This window comes from Perca fluviatilis, chromosome 8 (assembly GCF_010015445.1).
Source record: "Perca fluviatilis chromosome 8, GENO_Pfluv_1.0, whole genome shotgun sequence".
Classification (NCBI taxonomy): domain Eukaryota; kingdom Metazoa; phylum Chordata; class Actinopteri; order Perciformes; family Percidae; genus Perca; species Perca fluviatilis.
The window spans coordinates 36,624,805-36,642,010 of NC_053119.1; the positions used below are offsets into that span (position 1 = coordinate 36,624,805).

Genomic DNA, 17,206 nt, shown 5'->3' on the forward strand with positions numbered 1-17,206 from the left:
TTTATACCATCTATGGTTTACGGATCCATCGTTGTGGGTCATTGTTAACATGTTAGCGTTAGCATTTAGATTAAAGCACCACTGTGCCTACACAGTAGGTTACAGCCTGACAGAACTGCTAGCATGGCTGTAACGTTAGATCCTTATTATTTTATTTGTAAAAATCTCAATCGAGTTAAACTGTCGAATTAAAGTAGTTTAGTTGCTTAAGTCGCCTACAATATTTCCCTCTGAACTGTAGTGGAGTTTGCAAAAGTACAGTATTTCCCTCTGAATTGTAGTGGATTAGAAGCAAAATGTTACAGTACCAGAAAACTATGAAGTTCCTCAAAATTGTAGCCTACATGCAGTAAGTAATTTTAATTAGTAACTAACGCTTTCATATTAATGTAATGGAGTGAAAAGTACAATATTTCTCTCTGAAATGTAGGGGAGTAGAAGTAGAAACTGGCATAAAAAGAAAAGACTCAAGTACAGTAGTTGAGTAAATGTACTTAGTTACGTTCCACCACTGGTTCTAGGAACAAGGGAGTAAGTAGATCACCACTGCCCTGGTCAGACCCTGAGCCTTTCTACAGTAATAAGCTTTACCTTCCCCTTGTCTCCTCCTGACTGTTATTGAAAAGGTTTATGTAGCTCATCACTGGTCATCGTTAGCCTGCGTCACTTGCTGGGGATAAATCTGTAATCAGGATGGAAGATAACAGGGAACAGAGATGACAAGGTGGAGGAGGGATTAGGGGACCCTAGCTGCCAACAAGTGCATTGTGCATAGCCTATAGTAAGACAAATGAGACAGCGTCACCAAAAAAAGTTCCCTTCTTTGGTAGAGAAGCAGAGTGTAACAAGATGCAATCACACAATATTACAAATATAATGTTTGATGTATTGTAGTCTGTAACTGCAGAGAAAAGGTGCATACATCCCTGGAGTCAGTGGTTATTTGAGTCACTGTTTGTTGCTGTCTTCCTTGGTGAGGGAGTGATACCCGTTTATACAGTAGGTTACAGGGATGGTGTCCTGATGATATGTTTCTCTGCTGTTAATCTGCGATAGCTTCACAGTCCAGAATTGTACCTTGACCTTCAGGTGGTGCTGGGTAATCCCGTTAGCCCCAGGCAGCCATGGTGGAAATCCCAGCAGACCTGTGCTGGCTGTGCCGCACTCTGGATCTACGCCACCAGCATGCAGAACCACCTGTAGACACGCAGGTAAGGAAAACTGGTTATTCTGTACAGAGGTAGGGAAATACAGTACATACAATAAATATATAGATTACTTTGATAGTAAAATGGAATACCTGAATGCTGATTTGAGGTGCATGCTGTGATGATCCATGTCTTAGTAAAGTGACAGTGGTTGAAGTTGCTGCAGAAGTGTTTATATGAGTATATACGTATGTTGATGATGATGTGATTACATGTTTCCTTATAGCTTCCAATTTGCTTTTGTCAAAGTCTACTCAGTACTGCCAGGTCTTATTTGCGGACAGAGAGGGTTAAAATGCATACATTCGTTCTAAATCACAAACACAATCAGCAGACGAGTTATTAATATGTTTCCTTGGGGTGTCTTCTTCTGATTAATGTTTTTTTGATGTTTGACAAGGATCCAGTGTGATGAGGCCGAATGTCAGGAGTTGATCCCGGCTTTAAGCAGCGAGGAAGGCTGTAGATTAGTTGGGGGGACAGAGCTGCACTATTTAATCCAATGCAATGAATATGAGATTAGGCCAGGGAAGAGGCCCTGCTGATCTCCGCTGATTGGGACAGTGTGTCAGGAATCACACACTGGGATCACAACAACAGCTTTGGTGACGAAGCTTTGAATGTGGATTTTCTGTCAACACATTCCTCATAGATAACCAAGCCCAAAGCTAAAGAGTGGGATAACTCTAAGAGATGTGAAACATCTTCCAGGCTGCGAAAATTCCGAATCCCACTATGGCTACGCCAAGACCCGCCCTACGAAGCAGCTCCATTGGTTGGGGTTAGGCATTTGACCTCGAGTGGTTAAAGGTGCTGTAGGTAGGATTGCGAAGACAGAGGATTTAGCCCAAAAAATTTAAGATCGACAACTTCTCAGTCTCTCCCCCCTTTCTGCTAAAGCCCAAAACGGTCTCCTAAGCCCATCCCCCCACAAGGGAGAATGAATGTGTGTGCATGAGCAGTGATTGACACTCAGTTAGACACCCCCCCGACCCTGATTGGTGCATCTGAACAGGGAGCGTGGATTTTTGTAAATCGCACTACAGGCTGTAGGTGTTGCCAGAGGAGCCGGATTTTTTTTTTAAATCATCTACTTCATTTAGTTCTACTGGAACATAGGGTCAGTTTCAGCAAATATGACAGAAAGTTATTTTTATAAGTCTTACCTACTGCACATTTAAGGTTAGGATAGCCGATTGGTCAGGGGATAGGACCTGTACAAATGGGGTTACGCTACCTTGCGTAAGCATGGATGCCTGGCCAATAAATGCTATTGAAGGGCGGGTCTTGGCGTGGCCATAGTGGGATTCGTAATATTGCTTCCAGGCCATCACTTTTTTCCTTCCATGCTGGAGCTACACTGTGTCCAGAGTGCACATTGAGCTCCAACAGACATGTCAAAATCTAGTTTTGATCCAAGAATAAAGGGGTGGATTATTGGAGAGAAATCATTGGAATAGGGTGTGTAAATGGACAGAAGCATGGATTACGGGGAAGTTAATTATTTAGGCCTACCTGGCCGCTTTTTGTTTGCATCAATGATAAAATAAACGCCCTCTTGGCTCAGGACATACAGTTGATCGATTACGTAGACCTTACTTGTTGTCCCTGGGAAGTAGATGGGGATGCTGTGTGAAACGTTTTATCGACGGCCGTCCTGGTTGCCCTCGATCTGTCTGCTGTGGTCAGTCAGCAGCAGGACGTCTTGCAGAAGTGGATTATCTCAAGGTTGATAAACTGTCAAAGCGGATAATACGCACATTTGAGATTAAGTCAGACAAGTTGCACTCCTGCTGGCTCTGTAAATCTCTAACTTGAATCTTGAGTGTGCTGCAGTTAAAATGTCCTCTTCCTGTACATGCGTGACTGATTTCTACCTGTTTGAACTGATTTAACCCTCTGTCACCTGTGTTGGCTGTTGGTAAAGCTGCTTATGGTACACTACTGCTTGAGTTACCCTCTGCCCTTGTGCCTTTTAGTCTCCTTTGCCTTTTAACTCAGATCCTGATTTCTATCTCTCCTCTGAGTTCATTTGCAGATTGAAAAGGCAAGTCTACGTTGCACATTGCAAACTAATTTATTCAGTTATATAAGATGCCAACTTTCCCTGACTAATGTTCATTCAAGGATTTTCTATATCATATTTCAGACACCACATACCATTGTCCAAGTCTGTAAATGTGTCTGTCTGTGACAGTTTTATGATTTATATGAAAAATAAAAATAGTCAAGAGAGAGAGAGAGAGAGAGAGAGAGAGAGAGAAAAATGTTGCCTGAGATAAAAGACGAAGCAGGTGAATGTCCTTCATCAGACCTCATTAGCTCCAGTTAAGGCTCTCTGTTTGACACATGAAGTGGCTGCTTTAATGAAGACATTAGTAAAGAGTTATTAGGAATTATCATTATAACCATCACCATTATCAACAATGTTTGATGAAGGGCTTTTGAGAGGCTGATTATGTGTGTGTGTGTGTGTGTGTGTGTGTGTGTGTGTGTGTGTGTGTGTGTGTGTGTGTGTGTGTGTGTGTGTGTGTGTGTGTGTGTGTGTGTGTTTGTGTCTGTGTGTGTGTGTGTCTGTGTGTGTGTTCAACAGGATGTTTAACTGGGTGGTGAAAGTGGTCCCCCAATACCCTGAAGCTCCCGGGACAAATGGCGATGCTAAGACCCCTGCTGCCTCTGGGAAGAGTGCTCCACAGAATAACACAGAGAATTCAGAGGACAGGTAAATCTCTCTCTCTCTCTGTGTGTGTGTGTGTGTGTGTGTGTGTGTGTGTGTGTGTGTGTGTGTGTGTGTGTGTGTGTGTGTGTGTGTGTGTGTGTGTGTGTGTGTGTGTGTGTGTGTGTGTAAACATATTGACATCTTACCATCTTTCTTCACCTCCTCTACAGCCAGGGCCAGGCTGGAGTGTTAGGCTGGCTGTCTAATGGGTTCGTCAGCGCCCTGCCTCAACCGTCTGGCTCCCCTCAACCCAGCAGGGCCAACTCTGAAACCAGGGTGAGTGTTTAGATTTTTCACTGGACATGTGGCCTACTCAGGTGGACGTCAGGCGCCAGCGGTGGGATGTAACTAAGTACATTTACTCAAGTACTGTACTTAAGTACAAATTTGAGGTACTTGTACTTGAGTCTTTTCTTTTCATGCCACTTTCTACTTCTACTCCGCTACATTCGGAGGGAAATATTGTGCTTTTTTTACTACGCTACATTAATCTGACAGCTTCAGTTACTAGTTACTTTACAGATTAAAATTTTTGCACACAAAACACATGTAGTTTATAAAATATGATGTTTTATTATAAATGAACCTACCCAACAACATATAGGCCTATAAGTCCAGCGGAAATGATGAGCTGATTAGACACTTGATGAGTTGATTGACAGTTGTAACTGTTTTGATCGTTTTTAGTTTCGTAAAAGATTTTCCTGCATTGAGTACTTTTAAAACTTTAAGTAAATTTTCCTAATGATAGTTACATGCTTTGGGAACCCCCTATTGGGACCCCCTCAAGGGGTACATCCTAATAAACACATTTGAATATATATATATTTTACTTAAATAACATTTCCAATGCAGGACTTTTAGTATTATTGTGAGTATTATTTACAGTGTGGTATTAGTACCTTTAAAGGATCTGAATACTTCCACCACTGTCAGGTCTTCTACTTCTACTATGAGAAATACAATGACCGGCCAATTTATTAGGCACACCTCGAACAATCTAAAGCAATCTAATATAGCTGCTCTGCTATAAGGTCTAAGATACATTTAATGTTAATGGTTTGATGTTAAATGTAACAGAGGTGTTAATTAAAAAATATGTTTTTTATCATTGAGGTCATAGTTGGTGATGGTGTTGTACTGGACTACATTATATTCATAAGTGTTACCAGTGGTTAAATTGGCTTTTGTAGGGAGGGGGAGCCCTTATTTACGGGGAATGGTCGTCATTCAAAATCGCGCCGTAAAATGACTTAATGTGTTTTTTCACCAAAGGGGCTCTTTTTCCAGTATTAATGTGTAAGGTAGGGTTGATTAGTTCAAACAAAGAGAAATACTTTACAATTCACTTACTTTATTATTATTTCTTACCTTTTATAGGCTAATGTTAACAGGCAGGCAACGGATTTCACCCTTGGAAAATGTATGAAATTGAACATGTTTGAAAATATTGGTTGGCAAATATGTAAACATCTTTTTAAACAAGAAAATTATGTTGATTTAAGAGAATCAGAAACCACTATTATAGCCTTTTTAACAGTGATTGGCTTGCCCAGCTTGTTAATAGCCAGTGTATGTTCATTTTAGCTTCCAGTTTGTTAGATGGCACCAACATTTGGTCTAATCATAACTGGCCGCCAACACCAAAGGCCAAGGTTTTGCTTCCAGATTTGTGTGCTGACTTATGATGTGGGGGTCTGGGGGTCCTCCCCCGAATTCTTTAGCATTAAACACTATATTTCCTGCATTTTAGTGAATTTGTATGCATCTACTTCTACCTTTTTCTGAATAAATATGCCTGAAATATCTTTATGTAAAGGGAAACATTACAATCCAAAAATAAAAACATAATGGAAAATATTGCAGTAAGGCTGTCAGGCATTCTGTATTGCATTCATCTATTTATTCTCCTTTTCTTTTCTAATTATATCTGAGTCAGCACACATGTAGCTTAGGCCTAATTTATTCTTCCCTCTTTTGCATCTTTTGTTAGGGAAGTAACCTCTGTAAATGTGCATATGACAATTTTTCACCTCAGTGATACATTATTCATTTAATAAATCCCTGGACTGTAATATTTCAGATGTTTGAACCTGATTTCTGCTCATGTCCAAAACTTGAGTTGACTTGTGCACATTCAAAATATAACTCATCCCACCTGTGCTCTCTGAGATTTGGAGGAGTCGTGATATTTTGTGAAAAATAAAGTTATAATAGGCTATTAGCCTACAAGAATAAAGTCACTATATTTCAGAAAATAATGTACCTGCACCGTAGTCTGCTGCGCATTACGTGATTGGTCTGCTGATACGGTAGATCTCAGACCGTCTGACATCTAGAGCGCCGTTTGAGACGTTTAAGGAAGTGGCGCGTACGCGCTCTACATCGGAGGTGGAAACCCGAAACTTATAGCAGAAATGCACTGAGCACAAACGCGACACATTTGCCGCAGCATGTCGCCAGCAGAGCGCATCCATAAACCTGAAGCTGCCCAGCTTTTTACAGCGAGATTGGGCACAAAGCGACGTCCAGTTTCATATTTGTCAGTCAACACTTCAAAATACATTTGGGGCTGAAGCCCCGGCAAAATGTTTGATGCTGAAGGAGACGGAGCTGAGCTCCGGCAGGGTGTATAGTGGACCTGAGGAGGCGGAGCTGCGCTCCGGGGCGCTCCGGCCCAATTTAACCTCTGAGTGTTACTAATATTCCCCTCATTGATGTAAATAGGGAGGAGGCCTATTTACACATTTCTGACAATTTCATCTAAAACCCAAACATTGTGAACTTTGTAGAGTTAAGAGTTTTTGACAGAGCTGTTGTATTGAATTGCATTACATTGTTCAAGTGTACCTAATAAATTGGCCAGTCAGTGTAAATCTATGTATGCTAGTTTGGGATCAGACTGATAGTGCTGAATATTTGGCTTTTAGCCTGCCATGACTAGCCAGTCATGTCCTTCCTAAATAGCAACTACATCAGAGTGAATGTGTTCACCTTTTGACAAAACTATGGTATGGAGTACTCAGACTACACGTTGACAAGTTTTCACAGAGTACAAGTTTTCACAGAGTACCGCACAGTATATTTAATTTGTCTATTTTGTGTCTATGTTATGTATTGATATAATTTAAAAGCATACGTGTGCTACTATAAATGTGGATAATGGGTACAAAGACTAAATAGGAGGAAGGGAGATTTGCAGTAGACTTTCTCTGGCCTCTACATTTTTCTCATTCTCTATTTCTTTCTTTGCCTTCCACCAGTCAGGAGAGGATGGAGAAAGGTACAGTGTGATTAAATAGAAGGGCATATTTAATGCTAAATACATCCTCCAAAGGTAAATTCAATTCCATGTTTTCTCCCAGGTCTGGAGTGATAGGCTGGGTCGCTCAGGGTCTGACCAAGGTGTTGCCTCAGCCTGAGGAGAAGTACAAAGAGGTTTACGTTGATGAAGTAACTGAGGTGAGACACAAGGACTTCATTATTTAGTGAACTTTACAACACCAAAACATCTTAACTACTGTACATCAGACCTCCAAACCTTGAGGAACAACAACTCTAACTCAGGGCCTGGCCTAGACCTTTGGGAGGGCCCCGAGGGTGGTGGTAATGTGTTGCCACTTCCCATGGCACTGAACCAAATTGTGCATTGTATATATTATTTTTTTTAACCATATTGACATATTTAGCGTTAAATTCTCATTGGAAAGGGCTGAATTTCACCTGTCTTCATGTGTAAGATGTCTGAATGTAGAAAGGTTATGACACAACCAAAAAGATATGATGTACAAGGCCACCATATGGTGAAGAACATACATGTATTACAAATAACTAATAACATTGTGCAAACTCTGTGCTTGTAGGGGTTAATGATCCAGCATCTACTGACAAACTTAAGCACCTGTAAATTATAGATAATTCTGTTATTAATTTCATCAGCTGCATCAGACCCATCCAAACTGGATCCCCCAGATTTCCTTTTATACATTTCCAAATATAAAATACTATTTGTACTTTGGCTTGGCTGAATACATATTGTTAAGTGAGAGATGTGCACTTTTGGGGCCCTGCGGTAGCCTCAAGGCCCTAAACAGTTTGCTTATGCCTTCAGGCCAGATTTTCTCTAAAGGGCCTTTTAGACCGAATGTGGCAATAGAACCGCTGCCCATCTGAAACCCATCGTTTCCAATGGCTAGCGCCTCACCACGACGCCGGCAAGCTCGCACTTCTGCTGTGCTCAAAGTTCAACTGGGTTAAACTTTAGGCGCAGCAAGCTTTAGATGTGCACCGAACCAAGCGGCAAGCGCAGCGCAAATCACGTTTGGTCTGAAAGGCCTATGACTAGAATGGCACTCACAGAGCGCCCGACTTCCGCCAAGGCCAACAGTGCATTCACATGCTCCTTGGATGGTTCCATTTCCTGAGTTGTGAAGTCATTCTTCCGCCTTAAGTATGTGCTTGAGCTTTAAGTCGTAATGTTGAAACAACATGGACGCTACAAAGAAGATGTGTTTTATTGCTCAGAGTGTTTAAACAACACAATGTCAGCTGTTTGCACTATTTCCGTTACAAAGAAGAGGCAAGGAAAAAGATTAGGTGAGCCATGAAATATGTCTATCTACCCCGTGATTCGGATCCACTCCAAAATGAAATGGGTTCTTCTATGGCACGTGCTACACCCTTACGACAAGTTTCATTGAAATCGGGCCAGTAGTTTTTCCGTAATCCTGATGACAAACAAACAGGTAATCTAACCAACAAACAGACAAACCGAACCTTTTTTTGGCTGAGGTAATAAACTATAGGTAGTCCAATAGTTTAGCACAGTACTTTTCCCTCCAGAAACCAATACTCCATTATTAGTTATTAGGTCAAGTAATTCAGCCAAGCGACAGCAAGGAAATCTTTGTTTTTGAACTGTGTGACACTTGACTCAAGCAAGATAATGCTGTCCAACCACAGGCTTATGAGACTAATCGTGTGTAAGGATTAAGTTTATAAAGGAATCTGCAGTGCGTTTAGCCAGCTTAAACCCCTCCATTAACTTCACTGCATTTAAACCACTCTAGACAAAATGCTTACAAGATTCTGGGATATTTCTGCAGGCAAAGACATTATCCAGTCAATTCATGTCACGTTGCCAAATGTTATGTATTGAAATATTTATATTCAAGATAAGGGCCCCACTTGTAGTCCTCCTTAGCCCAAATTTGAGTCCACATGCTGTACTGTGGGTATTGGCATAAAAGGGGACCATGTGGGGATGTGAGGTTTGTTGCTCCAATGAGCATCATTCGTAGCAGACCCTGATCACAGATGTGCATGGGGAGATGCACATGTGGCCTATTCTGCACATGTGGCCTATTCTGTGTGTGGACACACTGTGTGGACAAACAGACTTTCATTAACATCTGTGGGGCTCACGTCACATTGACATAATGGATATAAAGTGGAAGAGATAATGTATCTTAATTATTTTTTTCATTAAAAATATTATAATAATTCCCTAATGCTCTTTTGGCTCGACTTAACATTTGATATCTTTTGTCCTAGATCTTTGATGTGGAAAAAATGCCAGGTATGATTCTTTTCTACATGTTTTGCCTTTTTGCACAGAAGTGATGTTTGGAATGATGATTAAATATCAGGCATTTTCCATCTAGACTGCTGAACTAATCTATGCTATCTGTCTGTCTGTCTGTCTGTCTGTCTGTCCAGATTTTGATCCCCTTCCACACATCCCAGTGGTGGAGATGGTGTCAGATGATGAAGTGGAGGAAGAAGAGCCTCCTGCATTCTCTTCCAAGTGAGTTTACACCACCTTTTACTACACATTCACAGTGACTGAAGCTGAACCTTGACCCACCAAGCATACCGAACACTGACAGCACTTGGCATTTGATGGATTCCTTTGTCTAAATAGTCCAAAAGTACAGCTGGACTTTACTGGATATTCTGAATCAAACACACACACACACACTCTCACACAAACACACACACACACACACACACACACACACACACACACACACACACACACACACATCAGTATCAGTACAGGTGGTTAAATGAACTATAAACATGTAAGGGACTAACTTTTCTCCTTTTTTTCTGCAGTGTGGTGAACTGGATAAAGCATATGGTCCCTCAGCCAGTTATGCCGCTGCCCCCTGGTGCCGTACCCATAGAACCATCAAGCAAGTCCTCCCGCTCGTCTCTGGACAAACGTACGTACACTCACATACACAAACATGAAAGTACATTTGTCCCAATGCACACCAGCTGGCTTGTGTTTACCCACTGCACAAACATACACAGTCACAACACATCACTTACCTCCTTGAAACCTTCAAGCCTTAAATGGATAGTTCAGATGTTTTGAAGTGGGGTTGTATGAGGTACTTAGTACTTATATAGTCAGTCTACACTAGATGGTAGATGGCGGTCAACACGCCCCCAGCTTGGAAAAGCAGTAGTACCGGCAAGGGAGCTAAGCAAAGTACTGCTGTGGACAGGAGCAGCAGCTAAATGTATTTTAGACACCTAAATAAAGGCCCACTTAACAAAAATCAATATCATTTTAAGTGTACGCTATATTAAGTATTTTTTCACCCCTTTACCTTGCCATCAGACAGTCCTTTCTGACGAGGAACTGAAGCCGGTCTCTTTGTTCTCTTCAAAGCCACCTCTGCTCCCTTTGACAAAAACAGTAATCTTATACCTCACAAAACACAGGGGAAGGTAAAATTACTGTTTTTGTCAAAAGAGTCCGTTGGCTTTATATGGCTTCAGTTCAGTTCAAGTTTAGGGGTGAAAATATTCTAAATATAGTGTACACTTCAAAAATCCGAGCTATCCTTTTAAAATATTCATTGAACTCAGGACATATTCTGACTTTATTGGATGAATACTTTTTTTTGTACACTGAACTTCACGTCTTTCTCTCCCTTTTCTAGTTATTTCTCCACCACCTGAATCTCTCAGTGGAATCTCACTGGATACTGACGGCAAGGCCTCGGCGTACGTTTTGATCCCTCTCTGTCCTTATTAATCATTCTTTTTCCACAAGACAACATAAAAGATAAAATGACACTTTAATGATTTCTATATATTAGGGCAGAGGTGGATTCGGTCCAGTAATGTCAGAAAAATGTAAACAAAGCTTGGCCAGCTGGAGCATATGAAGCTTCAGATGTGAGGGTCTTAATTGGCTTAATATGTTATCCATCTATCCATCTTACAACAGTACTGAGATGTTAAAGGTGCTGTAGGTAGGATTAGGAAGATCCAGGACTTAGCCAAAAAATTTGAATATCGACAACTTCTCAGTCCCTCCCCCCTTTCCGCTAAAGCCCAAAACGTTCTCCTAAGCCCCTCCCCCCACAAGGGAGAAAGAATGCGTGTGCATGAGCAGTGATTGACACGCAGTTAGACATCCCCCCTGGCCATGATTGGTGCATCTGAACAGGGAGCTGTGGATTTTTGCAAATCGCACTACAGGCTGTAGTTCTACGCTCAATGGTGTTTTTTGCCCCCAACTGCTCCTTCCAGGCAGCACTGCCTGGAAGGCACTGTTGGGGGCAAAAAAACACAGATAAACTAGTTCTACTGGAACATAGGGTCAGTTTCAGCAAATATGACAGAAAGTTAGTTTTATAAGTCTTACCTACTGCACCTTTAACGACGACATACTTTACAGATGTTTTCCTTGACATGTTAGGGTTATGATGTTGCAGAACAGTAAAATGTATAACTTGTGTTAAGTGCATACAGTTAATCAGTTTGTCTCTTGACAGTGTGGTTGGCTGGTTTGTGTCAGGACTGGGCCTGAAGCTGCCTCAGCCCGCCATTCAAGCCAAAGATGATGCTGAGGTAACTTTTAGCAACAAATCAATGTTTCTTTCTTCCGTCTCCTCTTCTTGTCTTTCAGCCTTGTCAGCCTTTTCTTACCACCCAACTTTCTGGGATGTGTTGTTACTCAATTTCTTTATCGAGCTATATTGACAGCCATTCTACGGAAGAGTATTAGTGCCAGGTATAAGGTTAAAAAAATGAGAGGAGGAAGATTTAAAAAAATAATGCATTTCGAGGATATAGTAAAAATCTCGAGAATAAGTCGATCTTTCAGTATTAGTGCCAGGCATAAGAGAAAAAATAAATCAAAGGAAGGTTTTTTATTTGCATTGCGAGAATAAAGTCGGAATGTTGAAAACAAAGTCAAAATGTTGAAAATAAAGTTGAAATACTATTTCAAGAATAAAGTCAAGATGTCGAGAATAAAGTCAGAAATTCTTGAAAAAAATGTTCCTCCTCACCCTAATACTTTTCCGTACAAATCAACTCACTTTCTTTTTTAAATCTTTTTTTCTCCCCAGGGTGCACCTGAAGTTCTACAGAAAGGTGAGTTAAAGTTTTTTTTCACTTAATTATACTTTCCTGTAATCATAGAAGACCCTCTGCTTGTCATTGTTCCCAAATGCCACAATTCACAGTTCAAGCCAAGTGGGTCTACATCACATAATGTTTTCCAGACAATGTGTTAAGTCACTGGAGAGTAATGCCTACAACCTACAAAACATCTCTTTAAAGCTACATTGTGTAAGAATTTCTCCCAAAATTGTATATGACAACCAACTGAATATTACTTTCTAGCCCTTCCTCCTACGGTGGCCGAACCTTAGATTAGCTCTTTCCATCATTTACATGCAGCTGTTCTAGCCACTCCAATATTAACTTTGGTCTCATTGCTTTGCGTGTCGTGTTGTCATTTTAATTCTCTTTTTCGCGTCCCTGGCGAGTAATCTCCCAATAGGTGTAAGAGGGTGAAATGCGGAGGTATGTCCCTCTTTGGCTAATGGATTTTAAAGATGGAGGCGCTACATGGCGGCCGTCAATCGAGCGAGTCGCTCGTATGTATTCTGAATGATTCTGAATGTCAGATTCTACGCTTACGAGAATACTTTGATTAGTTGGTGGAAGTAATTACACATGAATGAGTACATATTTGTGAAAGAACAAAGGTTTTTTTGCTAAGAATCAACTCAAAAATTACACAGTGTGCGTTTTATTCAAGTCATTATTTTATTGGTGAAAAATACCTTGAGTAACTCCCGTGGATCTTTGTAATATTTGCAAAGTACACGTGTTTCCTGTTGAAACACCCTCTTGTTTTTTCCGCCCATAGTTTTTGAAGAGGTGTTTTGGTCGGACGGTCGGAGCCTAACTCAGTCCCTCTTCTCCTTCTGTTTCAGGGGGGAAGGCGCTGCGAGCCCCTTAAACAGCAGGAGGAGGCGACTAGGGGATGCTCTGATTCCCACATACAGACAGACAGACAGACAGACAGAGTGACAGACAGAGAGACATATTGTACTGTTAGGGGAGCTACAGGTGCTGTGCAGCTCAGTACAGAAACTAGGCAGCTGTAAAACACTACAAGAATATAGAGATATATTCAACTCACCTTACTGTACTCAATACAGTTTCATATGAATGTATTACAACTTCAAATGTGTGCACTGATATATAACTAAAACGTGTATTGTATATTCTATAGCTAATTAGATGGGTTTTTGTCTTCAGTCTTTGTGCTTTTATTCTTTCACAGTCCAACACAGAAACACTGAGTAATTATTCGAAACAACTGTAGGTTTCATTCACAAAAAAAAATGCAGACAGAACATTTTTACGTTCCTTTATTGTGCTTTAATATGGCAATGTACACTTTATATTCATGTTGCCATTTTCATATCCGGAAAAAAGAGCAATAGGAGATAAAAAACAAAGATGATGTACAGGTCATTATTTTAAAAGAGTTTCAGCATAAGATGTCCAATCTTCCCTTTCCTAATTCACAGAAATCTGGAAATAATAATTAAATGGCAGCTATGTTCATTTATGATTGTGTTATTTGTGGACAAAGTATAAACTGTATCTGCATTTATACTTGATATTTAGAGGAAAGGTTTAATGGAGGTTGCACAACACAAATGTAAAAGAGGCCTATTTTGATCCACTTCTATGGCTTTGAACTGTGAAATGTGGCCTGTGGGAACTGGTGTGCTGATGTTTCAGTAGGTTTTGACTTGATTTAAAAGAACCTTACTTGCTCACATTGAAAATATGTTGACTATCATGCAGACAAGGTGGTAGAACGCGTTCATGTAATTACATAATGTAATGTAAGGATACTGCAGGAGTAATAAAGATCCAGTGTGAAATGATTTAAGTGGTGGTCTTATCAATAACACTCTCATTACCTCCATGCATCCTCTACACATGAAGATAGATGAATTAAATATGGAAAGCTGTAGTGGATGTTTTACACCTCTCAGAAACCTCCAACATGAAATTACCCCCCACCCCCACCCCCACTGCAGTCCTGCCTGCAACCCTCTACAGAGATCTTCAACAGTTTTTTTTTTAAAGGTTAACATTTTTTTTAAATGTCTTAACATGAATCCAACATATTATTAGCAAATATAAATCAGCCTATTTGTGAAAAAAAATTATGATAGGCTTACTGGCCTAAGGATAGTCACTAAGGTATGCACAGATACAGTTAATCCTGAGGATTCCCTGTGCCGCATGTATGTTTATCATTAAAACATGATTCATAAAATCATGCCAACAAATATTTTAATAGCTTAGTATTCTATGCACTAAAAAGGTATGTATAAAGGCTTTAGGCTGCCCACACGTTATTGTAGGCCTAGCTCATTATGCAACCTAATTATATACAACTGATCCGTCTCTCTCTCAGTTAAAGGGTCCTTGGCTAGAAAAACATTGAAGACCCCTGCTCTATAGTATTTTCCTTAGATTCATTAATTCCGTCATAAGATCATATCCAGCTTTTATAGTTTTAAATCGTATATTCAAACCTCATCACCAGCTTGTCTAATGTCAACCACTTGTCTTACACACAAATCAACGCTTGTCACCCTGTCGTAGCTTCATCCAAACTCAAACCTGACATGGTACTAGAAGACGTGGACTCAGACAACGAGGGCCAGCAGAACCTTAAATATCACTCCAAAGCTGGAGCACCGTCCCCATCGCTGACTCCACCGGCACCGACAGCAAACCAACAGCAGAAAGCGATGCAGCAGACACATCCCAATTCAGAGCAGTCTCAGAAGTGTAATGACGCCAACTCAAAGCCAGAGCCGTCACATGAGAGTGGGACAAAATCTCAAGAAGATGCTGAGACCCAGACAGGCCGCTGGACGCCATTCATTGAAAACATCAAGAAGGAGGCTGAAGGTGTAGCTTTGGCTACCATGGAGGAACGGTAAGAGGCTGGGGAACAAGAGAACGGAGGTGGTCAGAGCTGCAGTCCTTAACCATTTTTAGGTCAATTCCACTGGATGTAATTTCCCCCAATCATATCAAAATTAAAATAATTGGAAGTTAGTTACGTTAAGTATTTGCTAAGTCCTAAATAATAGTCACAATACTGGACCCTGACTAGGCAATATACCAGGTTTTCAGTTAAGCCAACAGTCTGGATGTTTTCATTAACAAATGCCACAAACACAGACAAATGTAATTTTGTAATATCTATATATGTAAGAGCTCTGTCACATAGCGTCATCAATGATATTCAGCGTGCTTAACTTAAAGAACGAGAAGACCAGGGGTCAAGTCTTCCTCAAAACATCAGCGATAACACAAGCTGCAACTTCTTATCCATGCCTCTTTTTAATCAATTGCCTTGCTTTATTCCTTTATAGTCTTCCTGTCTGTGTAGTTTGGTTCAAGCAGTAAATATACGGTAGGCCTACACATTGGACAAAATATAGTGATGATGAGGCTAAATTAAGCCTGGTTTGGTGTTGGGCCAGGGTTTTTTGCTGTGGGATCTAAAGTCACTGCAATAAGGAAGAAGACTTTTGTCACATCCCAAATTGAATTTACCACAGCACATTCCCATCAGTGTGTCCTTTCTCTCTTTAGTCTGCTGCAGGAGCGTACGGAGATGGCACGTATGGCTGAAGAGGTGGCCAGACAGACAGCTGAGATGACCATTAGACAGGCCTGTGAGGGACAGTCCATCAGACTCTCACTGGGGAGTCAAGAACTGCTGGAGGAAGAGGAGCCTGACACTGAGTAAGAACTTGTGCTCAATTAGAGAAAGAGACAGAGATAGAGAGAGAGAGAGAGAGAGAGAGAGAGAGAGAGAGAGAGAGAGAGAAGTGTGTATTTTTGCATTTTTTGTATTTTCTGTTTAATTGGATCATCATTGTGAAGTGATGTGACACAGAATGTTCACTGTTACCAGGCTGCCAATGCCACAAGAAGAAGAAGAAGAAGAAGAAGAAGAAGAAGAAGAAGAAGAAGAAGAGAAGAGCGAAATTGATCACAGTGAAGTCACAGGGTAAGAATGCAAATATGGAGGCTTCTCCATCCTTAACTTCCTCGAAATCCTTTGTAGGACCCTAAACCTAGTATTAGGCTACAGCATGACAACAATACAGCATTTTAGTATTATTATTATTTTACTTAACATATAAGCAGCATTTTAATGTTGCAACTGGGTCTTCCTAGCATAGACATTATACGGTCTCATGCTGATCCAGCAGGGTCATTTGGCTGTCAGGTCCCAAATCCCGTGGGTTCTCGTTATGTGATCTTTGCAGCGCGCTGCCTCAGCATCACCCTACCGTTCCATAGCAACCACAGCTTCCTTTGGCAACAGCCGAGCCGACTTTCTACTGTTACCTCCGCCCTCCCCCCTCCCCCCTCCCCTCTCAACGGTTCCCCCGGTAACAGTGTGCACCTGCAGCTGCTGTTTCACGTCTGGAGATGATGGACGGAGATGTAATGGAACATTTTCCCAGTTTGTTTTTCTTAAATTTCTAAAAAAAAATCCCCTGATCTCGTTTACACGACCGCACAGCCGAGTTCGTGTCACTTTGTCGCGTCTCGAAGCTCGCGGACATTTTCTGTCGCGATTATTAACGATTAACGCACGTGAGAGAAAGTGAGTATCTTGACATCATCGTGGTTAGGTAAGGTTAATGGACTAATATAAATATGTTATGAAATTAATAAGTTTGACCTATTATTTAAACCTAACTGTATTGACGTTAACGTTACTATCCTGATGTAAACAGACAATTAGCGTTAGCTATATAGGGCCTGCCACAGGTGGTTACCAAGTCAGTCGTTTTATGCAACAGAGCGAAAACACTGACAACTAACTAAAATTGAGTAGCCTACCGTTGAAGTTAATGCTTTATACATGTTCCAGTATCAAAGTGTGTCAGCATATGGATGT

General features: G+C 40.9%; 1 protein-coding gene across 1 annotated transcript in view; it reads left to right on the forward strand.

The window, feature by feature from the left end:
• The first annotated feature begins 1,093 nt into the window (after window positions 1-1,093).
• The window catches only part of LOC120564181 (cyclic nucleotide-gated cation channel beta-1-like), a 36,909-nt gene continuing 20,796 nt past the window's right edge, over window positions 1,094-17,206 (forward strand). The window contains exons 1-14 of the mRNA XM_039808965.1: window positions 1,094-1,211; window positions 3,802-3,930; window positions 4,098-4,203; window positions 7,191-7,210; window positions 7,293-7,389; window positions 9,481-9,505; window positions 9,646-9,733; window positions 10,045-10,154; window positions 10,884-10,947; window positions 11,724-11,799; window positions 12,303-12,327; window positions 14,878-15,217; window positions 15,883-16,035; window positions 16,208-16,303. Coding sequence (XP_039664899.1) covers window positions 3,803-3,930; window positions 4,098-4,203; window positions 7,191-7,210; window positions 7,293-7,389; window positions 9,481-9,505; window positions 9,646-9,733; window positions 10,045-10,154; window positions 10,884-10,947; window positions 11,724-11,799; window positions 12,303-12,327; window positions 14,878-15,217; window positions 15,883-16,035; window positions 16,208-16,303 — 1,328 coding nt within the window. The 5' untranslated portion in view covers window positions 1,094-1,211; window position 3,802. The remainder of the gene's footprint in view (window positions 1,212-3,801; window positions 3,931-4,097; window positions 4,204-7,190; window positions 7,211-7,292; window positions 7,390-9,480; window positions 9,506-9,645; window positions 9,734-10,044; window positions 10,155-10,883; window positions 10,948-11,723; window positions 11,800-12,302; window positions 12,328-14,877; window positions 15,218-15,882; window positions 16,036-16,207; window positions 16,304-17,206) is intronic.